This window comes from Perca fluviatilis, chromosome 21 (genome assembly GCF_010015445.1).
Source record: "Perca fluviatilis chromosome 21, GENO_Pfluv_1.0, whole genome shotgun sequence".
NCBI lineage: Eukaryota > Metazoa > Chordata > Actinopteri > Perciformes > Percidae > Perca > Perca fluviatilis.
The window spans coordinates 33,605,597-33,628,269 of NC_053132.1; the positions used below are offsets into that span (position 1 = coordinate 33,605,597).

At 43.4% G+C, this 22,673-nt stretch overlaps 1 protein-coding gene across 3 annotated transcripts in view; it reads right to left on the reverse strand.

The window, feature by feature from the left end:
- The window catches only part of tmem81 (transmembrane protein 81), a 33,563-nt gene extending 17,452 nt beyond the window's left edge, over positions 1–16,111 (reverse strand). The window contains exons 1-3 of one of the 3 annotated variants that reach the window (XM_039788748.1): positions 16,004–16,111; positions 7,798–8,042; positions 4,507–4,625 (exon numbers count right to left, since the gene is read on the reverse strand). In XM_039788748.1, coding sequence (XP_039644682.1) covers positions 4,507–4,625; positions 7,798–8,022 — 344 coding nt within the window. In that variant the 5' untranslated portion in view covers positions 8,023–8,042; positions 16,004–16,111. Of the gene's footprint in view, positions 1–4,506; positions 4,653–7,797; positions 8,043–16,003 lie in introns of all 3 variants that reach the window. The other 2 variants (XM_039788746.1, XM_039788747.1) reach the window with 2 other exon arrangements.
- Between the last annotated feature and the right edge of the window lie 6,562 nt (positions 16,112–22,673).

Genomic DNA, 22,673 nt, shown 5'->3' on the forward strand with positions numbered 1-22,673 from the left:
GTAGATTTCTCCGCTTCTGGACTGAGGTATGGGGGCTGACAACTGATTCTTCTGTGTTCGACAGATCAGGCGATAAGATGCTCGCGTTTGACTCACTACTGGTGTCCACGGTGTCGTTCACCTCTGATGTTTCAACACCAGCCTCTATTGTTGTGGTGGCTGGCGACCCACCCCATATTTCGTTACATAAATCAAAATATAGAGTGATTACTCGCCCATGGCCACTCCGCCGTTGGGTATCCACAGCCTGCCTATACTTGATCCGGATGGCTTTCAGTTTTGATGATATCTGACTTTTACAGATAGCGTCTTTCTCGTGTGGATATGACGTCCCTCCAGGTACAGGATACTGCTGAAGAAATTCGGTCCATATGTCTGTATATTTTGCCTGGCAGGACTCCCAGTCCACGCCCTGTTGTGCCTTTGTGGCTTTGTAATCTAAGGTTGTTTGGAGCAGTAACTCCACCTCCTCGTCTGTCCAGACAAAATTGTCAGCTTTTGTTGTTCGCTTCGCCATGTTGTGTTTTGATTTCGCGCTACTAGGGAGAGAAGTAGAAGGAAGGTTGTACGCAGGCGCGCGGACTTGGTGGTGTTGTGTGGCAGTGCTTCACACTGCCACCTAGCCGCCTGGAGTGCATACTACATCGAATTTCATACACTTTTGCGTCACCGTATGCACGCAGATTTCCCCCTCATAACGCTCGTCTAAACGCAGAATAAAAAGTGATAACGCAACGCCACTTTTGCGTTTTCTCTTCAGAACGTTTCCGTCTGCAAGACCTTGCCTTTGCAGGTGTGTGTCCAAAATAGTGTATGCTAGCCTATGGCCCTATTATCACCAACACATTGACCATCTTTAAACAGGTGGAGGAGCAACTACGCTACACCAATAAGTGGCATTTGAACACCCCAATTTGGCACAACATACACTTAATGTCTGGTAACAAACCTTTTGTTTATAACCAGTGGAGTGACAGAGGTATTTATACTCTAGACCAGTTATTCAATGATGAAGGTATGTTAAGTTTTGAGGACCTGAGAACTAGCTTTGAGGTCCCTAGGGCATCCTTCTTCCTTTATCTTCGCTTAAGATCAGCCCTAAAATGTTATGGAGTACCATGGGGAAACAGTCTTGAGATGCACCCAATCATTAAATGGCTTGTTGATTCTCCGGTGAGAGGACTAGTGTCCAGGATTTATGCTAAACTGATGCAAGTATCTGTAGGAGAACTCCCAATAGTAAAGAAATGGGAGCGAGAGCTGAGCCCGGAGGGGAACGTAATTAATTGGGAGACAGTTTGGGACAACATTTCCCACTGTTCCAAGAACCCAAATCACCAGCAGATCCACTTCAACATATGTCATAGGACATATTGGACTCCTCAGAAGAGATACGTCTCTAAAGCCATTCCTACTCCCTACTGCACGTTCTGCCAACCTGAACAAACTGGAACTTTCCTGCACATGGTCTGGGAGTGTGAACAGGTGCAGGAGTTCTGGAATAAAACAACATCAATAATATCTGATGTGATAGGATGTCGACTTCCTACCCGATTGTTTTGTCACTTAATGATGACTCTAAATTACATCTACTAGGGAGAAAAATTTGAGCTAGCTGGATCAAAAAATGATAAAAAAAACCCAAAAACAAACACTAGTGGTAGCCAGCTAGCTAGGTTGGCAGAACGCTGAACACAGCATTTTTAGGTGACCAAGCCTGATCAATAAAGTATAAATTATTATTATTGTCTATTTTAAAATAAATGGGACCATCATTTACTAAATGAACACCATGATGTATTGAAGAAGACTTGAAACTAGCGATTATACCATGAACTCATTATTTTAAATGTATAATTAGTAGGGCTGGGCAACGATTAAGTTTTAATCACGATTAATCGCATGATCTCCCTGACTAATCATGATTAATCGCATTGTTATACGCAAAATCCAATAATGAATTCAAAGGTAGTGTAAATATTTTATTTTAAATGTTCTGCCATATGAACGAAAGTGCCATAACATTTGTTTTGCAAACACTTAACATTAGCATTTTGTTTATACAGTAGCAGTTAAATAAAATATTTAGTGTAAATCTCAACTTAAACATTGTAATCAAAGCAAATACAAAATTAAAGCTTATTGCCACTGCCAGGGCATTCATGTTATCCTGTTTGTTATATATAAAATAAAACCTGAGCCACAATCATAACATTAAAACAGGCAATTTCTGAGATAACAGCAGAAACATTTGTTTTCTTTTATCAGGGAGTAGCATAACCTATGGTCTATGTTCAGTACCAAATGTCCCTATTATAACCAGTCTCTGTTCAGTACCAAATGTCCCTATTATAACCAGTCTCTGTTCAGTACCAAATGTCCCTGTTATAACCAGTCTCTGTTCAGTACCAAATGTCACTGTTATAACCAGTCTATGTTCAGTACCAAATGTCCCTGTTATAACCAATCTCTGTTCAGTACCAAATGTCCCTGTTATAACCAGGCTATGTTCAGTACCAAATGTCCCTGTTATAACCAGTCTCTGTTCAGTACCAAATGTCCCTGTTAGAGTGAGGTGAAACACAAACGTTTCAGCATAATGTCTCTCCTCTGTTTTCATTACAGTCACAGCATGTGAATGCTCTGACTGTTCATCAATATAATGCACTGTAATTCCGAGGTAACTATGGTTACCCACTGATGTCTAGTGTTAGCTTGTGTTAGCTTCTCTTGCCTTTGTTAATCTATACTCCCACATGCTGCATCTAACGTAGTCTGCCGACGCCTCGCGCCACTGTTTGTTTCGTTGAATGATTTGCTGGTATCAACGGTGTGTATTTCATTTAGGTGATATTTCAGACTGGAAGTACTCCGGTGATAAGAAAATTCAACTTTGCAGTGCAGAGTCCTTACCCCAAGTGAAGGAGTTCAAGTACCTTGGTGTCTTGTTCGCGAGTGATGGGACAATGGAGCGGGAGATTGGTCGGAGAATCGGCGCAGCGGGTGCGGTATTACATTCAATTTATCGCACCGTTGTGACGAAAAGAGAGCTGAGCCAGAAGGCAAAGCTCTCGATCTACCGGTCAGTTTTCGTTCCTACCCTCACCTACGGTCATGAAGGCTGGGTCATGACCGAAAGAACAAGATCCAGGGTACAAGCGGCCGAAATGGGTTTCCTCAGGAGGGTGGCTGGCGTCTCCCTTAGAGATAGGGTGAGAAGCTCAGTCATCCGTGAGGAGCTCGGAGTAGAGCCGCTGCTCCTTTGCGTCGAAAGGAGCCAGTTGAGGTGGTTCGGGCATCTGGTAAGGATGCCCCCTGGGCGCCTCCCTAGGGAGGTGTTTCAGGCACGTCCAGCTGGGAGGAGGCCTCGGGGAAGACCCAGGACTAGGTGGAGGGATTATATCTCCAACCTGGCCTGGGAACGCCTCGGGATCCCCCAGTCGGAGCTGGTTAATGTGGCTCAGGAAAGGGAAGTTTGGGGTCCCCTTCTGGAGCTGCTACCCCTGCGACCTGATACCGGATAAGCGGACGAAGATGGATGAACTTTGCAGTGGTTACAAATAACTTTGGTTCTGTCGACTGAGCCGTCTGGAAGAACTTTAAAATGAAAATGGCCATGTAAAAGTTCTGTACCCTTCTCCATGTTTGTTGGTTTGTTTATCCGTCAATTAGTTTCTTTTCCGGTTCCTGTAAGCGCGGCAGCAGTCAGCACAGACTTTTACAAAGTAAAAGCCTGTGAGCAACAGACTTTTACAATAATAAAAGAAATAATAAAAACTGCGTTAATGCACGATAAAATAATTGTCGGCGTTAATTAATTAATGAGTTAACGCGATAATATAATAAATATAATAAAGCAATTTTTGTGTTAGTGCAACGTCACGGTGAGAATTTTACACACAGAAGTTGAGGCAATGCTGGATTACCAACTGGCCAAAGTGGGCTACTGTCCCGGGCCCCAAACGTTTCTAACCTGTTTCACCTCTGACCCCAGCCAGTATCACTGATGGGTGTTAGGTTTGGTCAGAACCGATAGCCACACCAACCAGTGATGTCACAGGTCATAGAGTACACCTGTTCATCACTTCAGCAAGGTGAGAAGTTAAACCATTGGAGGTCTGCTGTTTAATTTCTCTATGAAGTGGCTCCTGTATTTTAAATTGAAATCCTATTTGTAGTGGGCTCCTGTCTCAAAATCTAGTAGAATAGTAGAATACTTAAATGATGCATATTCTTAAATTCATTGTACATTTTTAACCAAACTAGTTTGGCAATATGAAAGGCCCACGGCTCATTTTTGCCTTGGGACACCTTGCAGGGTTAATCTAGTCCTGGGGGGAGGAAACTAGGCTTCACACTTCTACAGTTAGACTAGAGAGTAACAATCAATCCAAAACTTTACATTTTATTCTGTAGTGGGTCTACAGTATGAGAGCCAGTTTTTCTTTTTTTTTCATTGTTTGCATTCATATAGACATGAATCACTCCTGGATCCTCCATCCTTACCTCCAGGAAAACCTTCCCATCGCTTCCATGACTTCTCCCAGACAATCAATGTCCACTCTCTGTCCTGAAGTCACAGTCATGGTGCTGAGTCCACACTGCCACGACTCCAGACACTTCACCTTACGGACACGACACGCCTTCAACACCTTTCATTAAGCCATTTCCACATGCAGATGACAATGATTATTGTTATTAAAGGGGTGATAGAATGCAAAACTGATTTTACCTTGTCATAGTTGAATAATGACAGTTTAGTGGGTAACTAGGACATGCATAAAACTTCTAAATCCCATTGACACCTCTTTTCTCTGCAAATCTCACTATTTGAAACTGCCTCTGAAAATGGGCGAATCTCAACAAGCCCCATAGTTGACGTCAACTATTGCGGCTCCTCCTCATTTGGCTCTAGTCTGTGTTTGTCACGCCCCAACATTTGCATAGGCTACACAACTGACCTGAGATCAGTTAGTCTTCTGAATCTAGGTCGTGCAGATCTCAGAAATTGTATACATTGTTCATATGCTATTTTACCATTAAATTCACTTCTGAGACTTTTTTATGCGAGAAATCAACTATGTAGAGGTCAAATATGGGCTGTTTTACGAAAATTGATGTCTAATTGCAAATTTTGTCCGACTGTGTGTCGGACTTCAGAGGCCGGTGCTGCCTGTGTTGCTGCCTCGCCCGCCCCTGCCTCCTTCTCACAGACCCCGGCCTGCTGTGAGCTCGATTGAGCTCCGTTACGTCTGGCAGCCCACGGCACTTCATACCCGCGCAAAGTCACCGTTTTGGGCTAATGAACTACGAAACGCCGCTGCTCTGACAGAGCTCCAGGGCCTGCAACTCCCCTCTTCCTGCTAGCTAAATGCCCGTTGTATGTGAGTGAAAGCGCGGTCAGCAAGCTTGTTACGCCAGCATTCTCTTACCACAGGTTCCAGTTACTCTTTTAATGTGTGTAATTATAATGTGTTGAGTTATTTAAACAAACGATTGGGGAAATAAATGCCGCTTGTCCGTGAGTCTCATTGATAGAGCCTGCGGCTGGATGGAGCTCTATCAAGGAGAGCTAGCTAGCCTCCTCTTAGAATTCCTCTGGAATTCACAAAAATCCATTAACTTGAAATCGGACACCGTTGTTAGCTTAATAAAACATTTAGTTAGATGTTGTATAAGTGGCGTGACGAAATTCAACCTGTAAATATACTCGAATTACGACCAAAAATGAAGCTAACTAGCCGCAATCTGTACACATAGGATTGAAAGGACAGTCGCAGCCAACGAAACCCTTACAGCTCACAAATATTCATTAACTTGAAATCGGACACCGTTGTTAGCTTAATAAAACATTTAGTTAGATGTTGTATAAGTGGCGTGACGAAATTCAAACTGTAAATATACTCGAATTACGACCAAAAATGAAGCTAACTAGCCGCAATCTGTACACATAGGATTGAAGGGACAGTCGTAGCTAACGAAACCCTTACAGCTCACAAATATTCATTAACTTGAAATCGGACACTGTTGTTAGCTTAATAAAACATTTAGTTAGATGTTGTATATGTGGCGTGACGAAATTCAAACTGTAAATATACTCGAATTACGACCAAAAATGAAGCTAACTAGCCGCAATCTGTACACATAGGATTGAAGGGACAGTCGCAGCTAACGAAACCCTTACAGCTCACAAATATTCATTAACTTGAAATCGGACACCGTTGTTAGCTTTATAAGACATTTAGTTAGATGTTGTATGTGTGGCGTGACGAAATTCAAACTGTAAATATACTCGAATTACGACCCAAAATGAAGCTAACTAGCCGCAATCTGTACACATAGGATTGAAGGGAAAGTCGCAGCTAACGAAACCCTTACAGCTCACAAATATTCATTAACTTGAAATCGGACACCGTTGTTAGCTTTATAAGACATTTAGGTATATGTTGTTTAGCTAAGTGGCGTGACATGTGTGTAACATGTGGTAAGAGATTGCTGGTGTAACAAGCTCGCTGACCGCGCTCTCACACACGGGCCATTTAGCTAGCAGGAAGAGAGGAGATGCAGGCCCTGGAGCTCTGTCAGGGCAGCGGCGTTTGGTAGCTAGTCGATTAGCCCAAACGGTGACTTTGCGCAGGTATGAGGTGCTGTGGGATGCGAAGCAATGTCGGAGCTCAATCGAGCTCACAGCAGGCCGGGGTCTGTGGAGGAAGGCAGGCCGGGCGGCGAGGCAGCAACACAGGCAGCTGAACTCCGACACACAGTTTTACCAAATTTCATAAAACGGCCCATATTTCAGCTTTATATAGTTGATTTCTCGCATAAAAAAGTCTCAGAAGTGAATTTGGTAAGGAAACATTGCAGTGTCTGGAATATGAGATTCTGTCGCGTTTCTAATGTGTGTGTAGTAGGGATTCGCTCAACCAATCAGCACGTAATCTCATGCGTGTGTATGGCGATTCGCTCAACCAATCAGCGCCGCGTCTACGTGGTGTAATGCGGCTAAGGCTCAACGCAGCGCACGCAGCTCATCTAAATATTCATGACCATACCATATTTGGAAGAAAAGCTCTTGTTAGAAATAGGGCCAAAACACAGGGATGCATAAGGGCCAATAAAATATCAACCAGGCCATTTTCAGCCCAACTAATGTTACATACCCCATTAGTAGACCATAAGGAACAGTGTGAAATACCCTATATAATCACTCTATCACCCCTTTAAAGTCAGAGCCATTTTCCTTCTTACATTTCTCAATCATTTAGCGTTAACATTAGATGTTTAAAGGCCCCATATCATGCTCATTTCCAGGTTCATACTTGTAGTTTGCGCCTCTACTAGAAGATGTTTGCATACTTTAATGTAAAAAAACATTCTCATCCTGTCTGTCTGAATATACCGGTATTCACCCTTTGTCTGAAAACGCTACGTTTTAGCGCCTGTCTCTTTTAAGCCACCCTCCTGAAAATCCCAGTCCACTCTGATTGTTCAGTGTTTTCGGGTCTTTCGCATCTGTGCTCTGTGAGTCTCTGCACTGTCATTGCAGCCCAGGAAATAACTGTAGCGGCACTTTCTACCTATTTATAGCATTGTTGTGACATCAAAACCATACGGAAATCCTGACTGCTCGTTTAAAGGCAAAGTTTCTGAATACGGTTATGTGCATTTTTCTGTAGATTGAGCGTATTGATACTTTCACAGTATTTATATAGCATATCGACCTGCCATACCTACCATAAATTAAAAAAAGGAAATCTCACTTTTTACAATATGGGACCTTTAAGACGGCTCTGTTACCTCTGCTCCATCTTCCTTTCTCACGCCTTCTTCCATGGCTGTCTCGGAATCTTTTAAGAAACACAGGGTTTGAGTTTTAACGCCCAGCCCACAGGTGGCACTACAGGGGGAGCTGTCAACGATCACCTCCACCAGCACTTTATCCACCGCCTCCAGTTCAGCTGTGCTCAGGAGATGGAGGAAGAAGAGGAGGACAAGGTGATGCCTGACAGCTACTCGTTGCATTTTGATGTTTGATGGTAAATCTGCAAGAAATTAAAAGGTTTTTAGCTTTTGTCGTGTAGCATAGCCAGATCGTCAAAGATAGACAGGCAGACTTCTTCTCTTCGTACAACTAAACACTCAATCTTTCCTAAGAATGTGTTTGTATCATCACAGATTTCCTCTCCCTCAGCAGAGGAAAGGCCTGCCATTACAGGGCTCTCAATCAGCCCTGCACTGCACCACCATCTCTCAGTGGTGAGTCTACCGAACACTTCTAACATTACCAAAGTCTGGATAAAGCTAGACACAGTTCGCACTCATTTACACAATAAAGAAAACTTTATGAGGGACGTAATACGTATCAATTACCCCTCAAATTCATTAACCAACACATGAAAATTAACTATACACAGAAAGCCCCCATGACTTGGATTGGTCGCATGATGTCATTAACATAAATACACCATGCTGCTGGGTGGCTTCTCATCAAACATTTCTGCATGGTGGACCAAAAAAAAAGGAACAAAGAAAAGGTGAGTATGAAGAAACAAACAATTAACTGTCAAAACCTGCAACTTAATGAATCTAATGAAACTATACAGTGGATATGTGTGAAATAAATACGTGGCGCTCCCCATGTGAAAAGCCCATAAGTATCATAAAGACAGTTGGAAGAAGAAAGAGGTTTTGTATTTTATCGTCACTGCAGTCGAGATGTTCGAGCAAGTTTGTTTTTTGTAATCACATTTGTATCTCTAAGAAACATCCGTATGGTGTCAAAGCACAGTTGCTCTCCAATATGCAGAGTGATGTACCTACAGTTAGATTAACCCTGGAAGACAAAGGAAGTTAAAGACATACAGTTCTGTGTCATATGTTCAAACTGGAGTTAACAGCTGTGAGAAAATGTTGGATCAATCTAAAACATATGGAGTTATATTTCTATCTTTATTCAAGAGCGCATTCTTTCAATTTGAGAGCATTTCTCACTGATATTACGTTCAGATTTTGTAATAATTTCCCTCAAAACCTTGCTCTCACACTGAAATAGTCACCGCCTGCGCTTGGATTTGCTCTGCTTGTGCTCAAACTTTCTGCTTGGACTCAGATATGTTGTTGCTTGGACAGATTTCCTGCTCTCTGCTTTGGCGCTTCTCCTCGCACTCAGGCTGATTCTGCACGCTTGCAAATCTTCTGCTCTCAGATATCTCCTGCACTCTGATTTAGTTTGTGTTACAACCCTATATAAATTCCCCAACCAATAGAATGCCAGCTGTAGTGTTTTTTTTTTAAATATGATTTATTTATTGAGTTTTCAACAAAAACAACAGACACAGACCCCCATGTACATCCGAGTGAGTAAGGTAACAGACCATCGAATGAGGTGAGGTAAGCACTAATAACAAAGTGGTGTTACTTAAGGATAAAGTTCGTCAATACCCACACAAAATCACAAACCTCGAAGCACATAATACCAATTGGGAAAAAAGACAAAACAAAATAAATAAATAAATAAAAGAAATTAATAAATAAAAATATAAAATAAAAATAAAAAACACTTTAAGGACATGAGACACTTAATAGACACTCACAGACGAGACAAACTGTGTGCTGCTAGTACAGGGAGAGAACGTGAGCCAGCCAGGAGTCACAAGAAGGTGCAGATCAGGGTGATGTTTAGCCAGTGGGGGGAGCATCCAGCCGGAGGGACTGGACATGCTCTTCAAAGGGTTGCCAAATCTTTAAAAAAATTTCATTGGAGCCACGGAGGGAGTGTTTGATTTTCTCTAATTTCATAAAGGATAAGGCATCCCTTATCCAATGGGTGTGGGAGGGGGGAGACGGGCTCTTCCAGTGCATCAGAATGACACGCCTTGCTAATAATGTGAGAAAAGCCACCAGTTCAGTGAAGTAGGAGGGCAGAGGGTTGGCAGTGGGTAGGACACCGAACAGGCCTACTAAGGGTGATTGGAGGACTTTGGTAGATGTGATGGCCGAGAGTGAGACAAATACAGAATTCCAGAACCGAGAGAGAGCGGGACAGGTCCAAAACATGTGACTGAGGTTAGCTGGACCTAAGTGACACTTATCGCAATTTGGACTGGTGCCCGGGTAAATGCGAGATAGTTTGCTTTTAGACCAGTGAACTCTATGGATTACTTTGCATTGCAAAACCCCATGCCGGGCGCAAATAGATGAAGAATGGACCCATTTCAGAGCACACTGCCAGACCTCAGGCTCTATCTCTATATTAAGGTCCTCGGACCAGATGGTGCGCAGTCTATCAGAGGACGAGGATTGGTGTGTAAGGAGAGTGCAGTAGAGCTCTGAGATGGAACCTTTAAGGTAGGGGTTAATATTTAAAATAGTGTCAATTAAAGTAGAAGGAGGAATAGCAGGGAAACCAGGGAAGCGATTGCGAGCAAAGTCTCTGACCTGCAAATACCTGAAGAAGTGGGATCTCTGTAATTTGAATACACCCACTAGTTGGTCAAAAGATGCAAATATTCCCTCAATGTAAAGATGTTTGACAGATACAATCCCATGATCCTCCCAGGCTGCGAAAGCCCGATCATTGATAGAGGGAGTAAACAGAGGGTTAGAGTGTACAGGGGATAAAAGAGAGATTGACTGTAACCCCAAATGGCGTTTCAATTGAGTCCAGATCTTGAGACAGTTCTTCACTATAATATTACTGGAATAAGATAATGGTGATAATGTCAGGGGGAGGCACAAAAGGGACATTAGAGAGGAGGAGCCACATGAGGCAGCCTCAATCTGCAGCCACGGTGGAGGCTGATTGTTAATGTGATACCAGTGCAGTATAGATCGAATGTTAGCAGCCCAGTAATAACATAAAAAATTTGGTAGTGCTAGGCCACCCATTTCTTTGGGTTTTTGTAGAGTGTCTTTTCGAATTCTGGGAGGTTTTTTGTTCCATATGAACTGAGAGATCAGGCTGTCAAGTGAGTGGAAAAAATGTCTTGGAATAAAGAGGGGTATAGATTGGAAGAGATAGAGGAATTTGGGAAGCACATTCATTTTAATACAGTTTATCCTACCAGCCAGAGATAAAGGTATGAGAGACCAACGGTGGAAGTCTTGAGTCAGTCGAGCAAGCAGAGGGGAGAAATTACATTTTAACAAATCCGAGTAGTTTCTGGTTACACAAATGCCTAAATATTTAAAATTACTTAAAGACGTCTTAAATGGCAAGTCCGAGAGGGGATAGGCCGCGGCTGCAGCATTAATGGGCATAAGCTCACTTTTCTGAAGATTTAGTTTGTAACCAGAAATTTGCCCAAATTCCTTCAGCGTGGCCAACGCAAGTGGGACAGATCTATCTGGGTCAGAGACGAACAGTAATAGGTCATCTGCGTACAACGAAAGTTTGTGCTCAGCACCTCCCCTCCAGATGCCCCGGAACCGACCGGACCTGAGGGCCACCGCAAGAGGTTCAATGGCGATGGCAAACAGTAACGGGGAAAGAGGACAGCCCTGCCGAGTACCACGATTGAGGGGGAAATAATCAGAGTAATCATTGTTTGTGCGGACACAGGCTCGGGGGGATGTATATAAGAGCTTTATCCAAGAAATAAATATGTTGCCAAATCCAAAGCGTCTTAATGCATGGAACAGATAGGGCCATTCGACACGGTCAAATGCCTTCTCAGCATCCATTGAGATGACTAATTCCGGAGAATCTGAGGACGAGGGCGAGTACATTATATCAAACAGCCGTCTGACGTTGTGAAAGGAGTGTCTATCCTTAATAAACCCTGTTTGGTCTGTGGAAATAATGGTGGCCAGAACAGACTCTAAGCGTTTTGCCAGCATCTTAGCCAATAACTTGACATCTGCGCAGAGCAGAGATATAGGGCGAAAGCTGCTACAGAATAGGGGATCTTTGTCCTTTTTCAATATAAGAGAAATAGTGGCCTGGCGTAGTGTGGGGGGGAGGATGCCAGCCTGTAGCGATTCATTGAACATGTTTAGCAGAAGTGGAGACAGCTTATCAGCAAACGTTTTTAAAAATTCAGCTGGAAAGCCGTCGGGGCCGGCATTTCCCACTCTGCATGGACAGCAAGGCTCCTTTGAGTTCACCCACTGTAAAGGGTTTATCCAGGTCAGAAGATGTTTCAGGGTCAATCGAAGGGATGTTCAAGGACCCAAAAAAGTTTTCAAATTGTGCCTCATCAGATGAGCTCTCAGAAGTATATAACAGACTATAAAAGTCCCTGAATTGGTCATTAATGGTTCGAGGATTGATAGTTGTTCCAGTGGTAGTTCTAATTCTAATTCTAACAATGTGCGTTGACGAAGAAGATTGTCGGATTTGGTGAGCGAGTAGTCTACTTGGTTTATCTCCAAATTCATAATAATTGTGTCGTGTTTTTAATAGAGATTTTGTTGCCTCATCAGAGGCCAGGATGTCAAATTCTGCTTTTTTCATGAGCAGTTCTTTAAAAAGGTCTGCGTCAGGAGAGTCTATACATTTTGTTTGTAGTTCTGATATAGCACTGGAGAGACAAGAACCCTTTTCAGCAGCAATCCTTCTATGGTAAGCAGAGTAGGAAATTACTTCTCCTCTTAAATAGGCATTGCATGTCTCCCAAATTGTTGCAGCAGACACCGCCGGATCAACGTTAGTGGAAATAAAGAGGTCGACGCGACTGTTGATAGTATTAACGAAATTGGGATCGTGAAGAAGTAGCGAATCAAAGCGCCAGGGGGATCGCGACAGGGATCTACCAGGAAGGCAAATGTCAACTATGGCCACTGCATGGTCTGAGATTACTATAGGGCTGTAGGAGCATGAGCAGATAGAGGAGAGTAATTTGCTGTCAATTAGAAAAAAAATCAATCCGGGAGAAAGTACCATGGACAGGGGAGAAGAAAGAGAACTGCTTGGCGGTAGGATTGAAAAATCGCCACACGTCTGAGACTGCATATTGCTCCATGAACAGTTGAATGACTTTGGATGATTTAGATCGGGCACACGTCTTGTTAGACGAACGGTCAAGTGAGGGATCAAGACAACAGTTGAAGTCACCACCGAGGATGAGCTGGCAGGAACGTAAATCGGGGAGGAAGAAAAAAAAGGTTTTGAAAAAATCCTCATTGTCCCAATTCGGGCCATACACATTCGCCAAAGTCAGATTATTGCCACAAATTTTCCCTGAGATGATAACAAAGCGACCATTTGGGTCTGCTATGACCTTGGATACAGAAAGCGGAACTGATTTATGGACAAGAATTGCAACACCACGAGCCTTACTTGAGAAAGAGGAGTGGTAGAGCTGGCCTACCCACCCTCTACGAAGCCTAAGGTGATCTGATGGCTTGAGATGAGTTTCCTGTAGAAAGGCAATTTTGGTGTTTAGCTGTTTCAGATGATTAAGCACTGTGTTACGCTTTACAGGAGAATTCAGCCCCTTGACATTCCAACTAGTGAATCTTAAAGCACCCCTAGGTGTTGACAAGGAGTTAAAACTTAACATACAGTGATATTAGGGGGCCTGAGTGGATGTTGTACCAGTACACCTCCACCCCACAAGCCAGCAGCCTGATGAAAGAGGGCATGGCGCCTGGCCAGACTGAGCATGCCAAGTTGCAGGAGCAGCACACAGAAGAAAAAATAAAAAAATAAAAATAATACATGGATCAGAGACAAGACGGGAAACCTAACAGAAGAAACATCAAACATACAAGCCGCCCCCCACCCATCCCCTCCCCTTAGCCCAAACCCCAGTGAAGTTGCTGCAAGGAGCAGAAACTCACAACTCTCTGACATATACATCAGCATATCTTAATACTTCCCAAAACCTATCGCTCCATTCCCACAACATAACGATAGTAAACTTTAAGAACAAAAGTTCAATCTTTTTAAATACCTCAAGTGAAAAACATAACAATCATAACAGTCACACATTAAGGCTCAGCTAAAGTAATGGCCAGCTGAACATGAGCCTACAGCAGTAATAGCCTTGCAGTCAATCCGTTACAGAGTATACACAGCGGTAATGATCGTCCCTTCCACTTCCAGTTAGTCAGGCGAGTCAGATACGAGAGAAAAATAAAATAATAATAATAAAATATAAACTCGGTACACACGTTGAGCGGATGGGATCAGTTAGCCTATATGAAAGAAAAAAAAAACAACAACTCACGAAGCCATAGACTGCACTGAAAAAATACCAAGGGGATAAAATAACAAGAGGAAAATATACCAGATCAATTGCTTACGGATCTTTGTGTAAACCCTGGACAAATTTGTCCGCCGCTGAAGCAGACAGGAGCCAGGTCTTCTCCCCATCAGGCATGGTGATGCGCAGCTTCGCTGGGTAGAGGAGAGCCGGCTTGTAGCCGCGCTGATACAGTTCGGCCATGGAGGTCTTGAACTCGGCACGCTGCTTTAGCACGTCGGGGCTGTAGTCATCGTAGAAGCGGACCTTGTGGCCTTTGTAGGACAGATCACCTCGCCTGCGAGCCTCGCGGATCACCAAGTCCTTGATTTGGAAGCGGTGAAAGCGCAGGATGACGGGCCGTGGTCTGCCTCCTGGCGCAGGTTTGGGTGCGAGGCTCCGGTGCGCCCGGTCTCTCAGGGGGTGAAGTGAGGGCCTCCGTGCCGAGGACATCAACGAGGAACTGAGAGAAAAAAGCAAGTGGACGAGGGCCCTCGATCGATTCAGGCAGGCCGATGATGCGGATGTTTTGGCGCCTGCTGCGCCCCTCCAGGTCCGCCAATTTGACTGCGAGTGCCCTGCTCTCTCCCTGCAAAGCGGCGCAAGTAGTCTCAAGTTGTTGAAGCCGCTGGTCAACCTCGGTGGCGTTGGCCTCCAGGGAGCAGACCCGCTGTTCGTGGTCCGACACAGTGGAATGGATGTTATCCAGCGTGGATGTCAGCGAGTCGAAGGATGACTTGAAATCAGACGCCAGAGCCGCCCTGTGCTCTTCCAGTAACATGCTAATCTCGGACAAAGTTAAGCTAGCAGCCGGAGTAGTTTCCTTGTCCTTTTCAGCGGTTTTTCCCTTAGACTTGGACATTGCTGAGTAGTCAGTACCGCACTATAAACCTGTCGTAAACAGTTTGAGAAAGAAAAATTGAAGAATTCCAGGTATAAAAAGGTGATAAAAAGTGCGTTAGTGGGAGCAAATTGAGCGCGCGTCTACCCTGTGCGTCTCATACCGGAAGACATCTGCCAGCTGTAGTGTTGACCAATGAAATGATCCCTGCCCCATTGAGGGTGTGTTAGCTTTCCGTTAGAATTTACGTTTATTTACTGTCCATCTGAACGTAATATCAGTAAGAAATGCTCTCAAATTGAAAGAATGTTCTCTTGAATAAAGATAGGAATATAACTCCATAAATAGACATGTAAAACTCAAGGCCCATGGGCTGAACCCGGGCCCCTTGCAGATTTTAATCTGACCCACAAATTAATTTAGGTTCACAATACATTCTGGCCCACCTAGTTGTGCGCCAAACCCAAACAAACAGGAAACAATTTTCAAACTGTAATTACGCATAACTCAAAGCAGAATTTGGCAGAAATTCCCCCAGAAGCAGAGAGTTTTTTTATATTCAGGCTGTGAAACAGGTTGTTGTGAGTCAGCTGTGTTGTAGCCTACTTTTAAAAATGTAATCATTGTTTTGCTTGATTTGCTAAATTCTATCATGGCTAAGAAACTTTTTGGCTGACTTTTGTAGGGCTTTATGTTGACAAAAATGTGACAAAAGTCGAAAAAGCAACAAAAATATATGAAAAAAGAGACAAAAATGTCAGAAAAAGGAAGCATTTTTTTAAAAGAAACAAAAACAGCTACAACAATGACGAAAAATGTGTCAAAAAAGCAACATGCAGTAATACAATCAAAGATATTTGACTATTTTGAAATAAAAGCATGTCAATAAACTATACACGTCTGGCCCTTGATGTGATTCTCATTTTCTAGTGTGGCCCTCTAGAGTTTGACACCCCTGGTCTAAAACGATGCTAACCTGCACAACATTTGCTGCCTCTGTGTTTAAATGTCCCGTTGGAGCTGCTGGGAAAGTCAAAGTGGGCTCACCCGCCGTGTGAAGCTGAAGTCAAACACAAACCGAAGACATAAAACATGAGTCCAATCTGCTGGATCTCATTATCAAATGTACTGTATTTTGAATTGAATGTTGTGTCGTGACAACCAGAGTTCCAGGCTGCAGGTAACTGTCAAAATTCTAAGTACAATTTTCACACCACGTGATACATTCACACACCACTCTATGGTTTGCATCCGAAATGTATCGTTCAACATACTTTTTTTTTTTTAAGATAATTTTTTGGCCATTTTATTTATATAGGACAGCTGAAGAAATGAAAGGGGAGAGAGAGGGTGAATGACATGCAGCAAAGGGCCGCAGGGCGGAGTCAAACCGCGGCCGCTGCGTCGAGGAGTAAACCTTTATATATGGGCACCTGCTTTGCACTATGCAAAATACTTTTGTGTAAATAAACAGTAATGCGTATCTTTTCGGATGCACACCAATGTAATAGTAAAGTCACTGGCAAAAGGTAAGTCAGTTCCTGAGAGCCTCGTAACCATGGTAACCCCTGCTGACCTCAGGTTTAGCAGCATCGCCAGATAACACCTACAGTACTGAAAGAGGTGAAGAACTAGACCAACAGTCGTTTAAATATGTAGAAATGTAAATCAAAGTGTTGCTGATGTTACAGAGCTCCGTCTGTTATGAACGTTGTTGTTACTATCGCATTGCATTGTGGAATATTTATGCCGGAAATAGTATGCAATTCACCAGTAACATACTGGCAGCAGCTTCGCCAGTAAACTACTGTTTATTTACAGTACGCATATTGTTTTTAAATTTGAAGGTATTTTAATTTCAATTCAATTTTATTTATAGTATCAAATCATAACAAGAGTTATCTCAAGACACTTTACAGATAGAGTAGGTCTAGACCACACTCTATAATTTACAAAGACCCAACAATTCTAATAATTCCCCCAAGAGCAAGCATTTAGTGGCAGTAGACAGTGGCGAGGAAAACTCCCTTTAAGGGAGAAACCTTGAGTGGTGAAGAAAACTTCCTGTTAGGGAGAAACCTGGGACAGACCCAGGCTCTTGGTAGGCGGTGTCTGACGGTGCCGTTTGGGGGTGTGATGAACAGTGGCAATTATAGTAATAATAAAAATGTTTCAGTTGTTTGGTCTTGGTCTTGTCTGTCTCAACCCCTCAAAGTCTTGAGCCCTCTCCCAATTCCCAGTCTGTGCATCCCAGATTCCTCTCCTTGATTCCTCTCCTTGATTCCTGTCCTGGCGTCTTAGTCCCGCTCACAGGAGATTTGAGTCGAGGAGTCGAGGCAACAAGGATTTAACAAACACAAGACATCTCTGCCTCGGAGCCGTCATTAAAAGCCATGACAATTAAATATGACATGCAGCACAACTGCATCAGCTGTCTATCGTTTTGTGATACGCTGCATTTTATCATACATTCTTATTTGATGTATTTAACACATATGCACATAGGCCTATATACGTATTTATAACAACCTATAGCCTACATACACAGTATATGGCTACAGCCTTTACAGGTAGTAAAACACTAGAAAGGTTTGTATGAAAAGAACTATGCAAATATAAAGGCTACAGTAGGCCCATATTATATATATACACTCACGCAAACGCACTCTATTATTAATGCGTGGATCAGCCAGTAAGTTTAACATCTACCTTCCAACAAAATGGACGGTTAGCATCCGAGCTAGCGGCGATCGACGGCGAGAAACTCATAAATTATGGACAAAAAGTGTATCAATCTTGGATGTAACAGTTTGGATTTACAGTATTGCACAAAGACCCTGAACAACTCTGTATTTCCAGGCTGGATACAAAACCTTCTGTAAGGGCTACAAAGACAACAAAGACATCAGCAAAACGGGGCGAGTGTTAGCTTTTAGCTGGAGAAGACGGTATGTTTCTTCTCATTATGGTTATAAAGTTATTAAGTTATGAATCAGAGAAGCCGTTTTTTATCGTGTATGAAAAGCTCAGGCTCAGAGGGTTGTTTAATCAGAATGTTAATTTGTATGATCTGACTGGCCCAATCTTAAACGTTAGATTAACCACGGATATTATCACTCTCTCCCTCTCTCCCCTTTACTTTATCTATCTCTCCCCTTCTCTCTCTCTCTCTCTCTCTCTCTCTCTTCTCCCCTTCTCTCTCTCTCTCCTCCGTTCGCATGCCTCTTTGTTTACATGCCATGGGTGAAAAGTCTTCTGCGAGGATACATCGGTGTATCCTGGATTATAACTCCTCCGAGGAGCCTCCTCGATGCTCGATCCTCACTCCTTGTGTACATTTTAGAAATTGGGACGTCCTTCAACATGGCGCACTGACAAAGATTTTCGGGTCACAAGCCCAAGGACCAAGGATCAGGGAGTTGAGGAGGTACAAATTTGGGAATTGGGGAAAAGCTCTTGGTCTTGGGCTTGTCTCGGTCTCAACCCCTAAAAGTCTTGGTCTTGTCTGGGTCTCGATACACTCTGGTCTTGGTGATGACTTGTCTCGGTTTAGGGGGTTTTCACTACAACACTGGTAGCCATATTTACATTACCATTGAACTTATGTTGGAGTCATGGTAATTTAAGGACATAAAATCATTATTGTATCCACTAAAAGGATTTTGATCAGAGGTGGAAATAGTACAACAAAATTCCACTTTTTACCAGTAGCCTAACTAATACCAGAGAGGAACTCTTAAACATCAGGCAAACCTCTACAGGAACTTTTTCTCCGGTTTCCACAAACCCAGTTTTTCTGAAAATCTTGGTTGGAGACGCGCAGGAGCGCTGGTGAAATTAAGGAAGCGGGGACTACGCACCTCGCTTCCAGCCATTCACCTGGCAAACATCCGGTCCCTGGCAAACAAGATGGATGAGCTGCTGCTTCTAAACCAAACAAACTCACACTTTTACAGATCCACCGCCCTGTGTTTCACTGAAACTCATCCAGGCGGACCACAACACAGAGCTTTCGGGGAAAACGAAAGGCGGTGGAATCTGCTTCTACTTAAACAAAGGTTGGCGTAGAGATGCTACAGTGCTGGAAAAGACATGCAGCCCTCACTTAGAGACCCTCTTCATAAACTGTAAGCCCTTCTATTCTCCGCGGGAGTTTTCCTTGTTTGTTATGGTCGGTGTTTACTACAAGCCTGCGTAGCAGATGCGCAACAACAGCTAGCCGACCAGATAACAGACATAGAGAAAAAACACCCAGGGCCCTATTTTAACGCTCTGAAACGCAAGTATGAAACGCAAAACGCAAGTAGCTTTGTGGGTAGATCTCGGGCGCTGTTGCTATTATGCCGGCGGGATAAATGACTCTTGCGCCCGACGTAAATCTAAAATGGGTTGGTCTGAAGTAGCTAGGTGTGGTTTGGGCGTAACGTGAAAATAACCAATCAGAGCGTCATCTCACATTCCCTTTAAGAGCATGGCAGATTGCTATTATGACGGCGGATTTGCCTGGCGCACGCCAGCGGGAGCTATCTGGGATGCGGCAACGTAATAAATGCCCGTCTTGGCCGGGTGGCGATGTTGCTGCGGCCTCTCGGGCGCGTCTCCTCAAGTCTGGAGAGGATTGCTGCAGCCATGGAGCGTGGGCTTCCAAACGCACCACCTGCTCCTGTTGTTCCCCTTCCTCCTCCCCCCACTCCATCTCCGTCCACCCGCTCCACCAGGAGCGCATCGCACATTACTCCCGGACCAGATTCCGCCGGAGTGTCCAATCCCTCTGTAGTTCAACATCACGTCTCCTTAATTCCTATAATATTTCCTCATTTATGTCATCAACACATCCATGATTCATGGAAATGTTGTGTAAAACACAGCCTCCTGACCTATTCAAACACCTGAGCGCATTTTCAGTAATATTTTTCTTTGTAATTATGTATAGTTTGCAAAAATGGGAACTGCTGCGTCCGTTTAGATGAGAGAAGTGTATGCGCGTTGTGCACACGCTACATTATGGCCAAGCATGCGCCCCTAAAATAGCATCTGAATAACGCGCTACTGACTTTAGATTAGTGCCATTGACTTTAGACTAGCACCACTGATTTTAGACTAGCACCACTGACTTTAAACCAGGTTTTTCCTGGTCAGTGGCGGAATTGTTTTCTGAAACTGCAAAATAGCACCAGGGAACGTTTGCACCGGAACACGCCTCCTCTTTTCGCTGAACCGCCTCCGGGAGTGCAAATACATTGCCTAATTTACCGACGTGCGTCTGTGGAGGGAAAAGTCCGCTGTGCGTCGGGTGCAAAATAGGAATGATACATGCGTCGGTGTACAAAGGCAATTGCGTGTTGAGTTTGAGTTTGAATTGAGTGCAAGATAGGGCCCCCAGACTCTCTCGCCATTATTGTTGGGGATTTTAACAACGCCAAACTCAACCAGGAGCTCCCTAAATACAGACAGCATATCAAGATTCCCACCAGAGACAAAAACCCTCTAGACCACTGTTACACAGTTTTAAAGGATGCCGATCGCGCAATTCCCCAGGCAGCTCTAGGACTCTCTGACCACTGTCTGCTTCATCTCATCCCAACCTTTCAAAAAAACCTCCAAACCTTTGGCAAAGATTGTAAAGAAATGGACAAGGGAATTAAAGCTGGAGTTGCAGGCTTGCTTTGACTGCACCGACTGGAGCGTTTTTGAAGCTGCAGCTACAGACCTAAATGACCTCACTGACACTGTAACATCTTACAGTTTTTGCGAGGACATACACTACCGGTCAAAGGTTTTAGAACACCCCAATTTTTTTTGTTTTTTATTGAAATTTTAGCAGTTCAAGTCCAATGAATAGCTTGAAATGGTACAAAGGTAAGTGGTGAACTGCCTGAGGTTAAAAAAAAAAGTAAGGTTACCCAAAACTGAAAAATAATGTACATTTCAGTATTTTACAAAAAGGCTTTTTTCAGGGAACAAGAAATGGGTAAACACTGTAAAGCTGTTCTGCAGCAATGGAGGTTACCAATTCCCACAGGTGTTCCAACTTTTACTTACAACCCCCTCTGTTTGTATAAAAGTATTGTTGGAACACACTGTGGTACCGTACCCTTGTGAGCATTATATGAACAGTACTGTACTGCAGAAAGTAGTGTGTTGTTATAAAAATGGCAGGAAAAAGGCAATTAACAATGGAAGAGAGACAGACCATCATAACACTGAAGAATGTTGGTCTTTCCTACAGAGAAATTGTGAAAAAAAGTCAAGGTGTCAGTGAGTACAGTATTCTTCACCATCAAAAGGCACTTAGAAACTGGAGGAAACTCTGACAGGAAGAGGTCTGGCAGACCCAAAGCCACAACAGAATCAGAAGACAAGTTTCTGAGAGTCAACAGCTTGCGTGATAGGCGGCTCACAGGACAACAGCTTCAAGCACAGCTTAATAGTGGTCGTAATAAGCAAGTCTCAGTTTCAACTGTAAAGAGAAGACTTCGAGCTGCAGGTTTGATAGGTCGAGTTGCAGCAAGAAAGCCATTGCTAAGACATCAGAATAAGAAAAAGAGGCTTGCCAGGGCCAAGAAATATCGTCAATGGACAACTGAAGACTGGAAGAAGGTGCTATGGACTGATGAATCAAAATTTTAAATCTTCGGTTCATCACGCAGGATTTTTGTACGCCGTCGAGTAGGCGAAAGGATGGTTCCTCAGTGTGTGACATCAACTGTCAAACATGGAGGAGGAAGCACGATGGTCTGGGGCTGTTTTGCTGGATCCAGGGTCGGTGATTTGTACAGAGTGAAAGGCACCCTGAACCAAAACGGCTAGATGGTAAGCTTAAAAACATGGAGTGGCCAGCACAGTCACCAGACTTAAACCCCACTGAGCTGGTTTGGGATGAACTGGACAGAAAAGTGAAAGCAAAGCAACCTACAAGTGCCACACATTTATGGGAACTTCTGCAACAGAGTTGGAAAGAACTTTCTGAAGAATATTTGATTTCCATTGTAGAAAGAATGCCACGAGTGTGTTCAGCTGTTATATCTGCCAAAGGGGGCTATTTTGATGAGTCAAAAATTTAGAATACATTTTGGTTTATAAATTGATTTCATTTTTAACTGAAATTGTTCATTTGTTCTATTCTTTCATTTCAGAGTACAATAGGACATTGAACTGCATGAATTTCAATAAAAAGCTGGAAAAATTGGGATGTTCTAAAACTTTTGACCGGTAGTGTATGTGTGCAAACCAAGACTTTCTGCACATACAACAACAGCAAACCTTGGTTCACTCCTAATCTTAGGAATCTGCGTCAAGCCAAAGAGGAGGCCTACACTAGTGGGGACCGGGACCTATTTAAGCAGGCCAGGAACAAGCTGACAAAGGAGATCATGGTAGCCAAAAGGAGTTACAGTGAGAAACTAAAAAATAGTCTCTTAGACAATGACCCTGCATCAGTTTGCAGAGGCCTTGTCGTGCTTCCAAGGTGCACTCCCAGGTGAGGACTTCTTCTCTGAAATAGATAGCAATAACTTCACAGACACAGATATGTATTAATACAATAGGCTTCTATAGAAAGAGAGCATCACTCCGTAAGCAGACTCCGCAGTCTGCTTCTCACCAGTGAGCTCTGACTCTCTTCCTCTTTTGCCTGTCTTTTATTG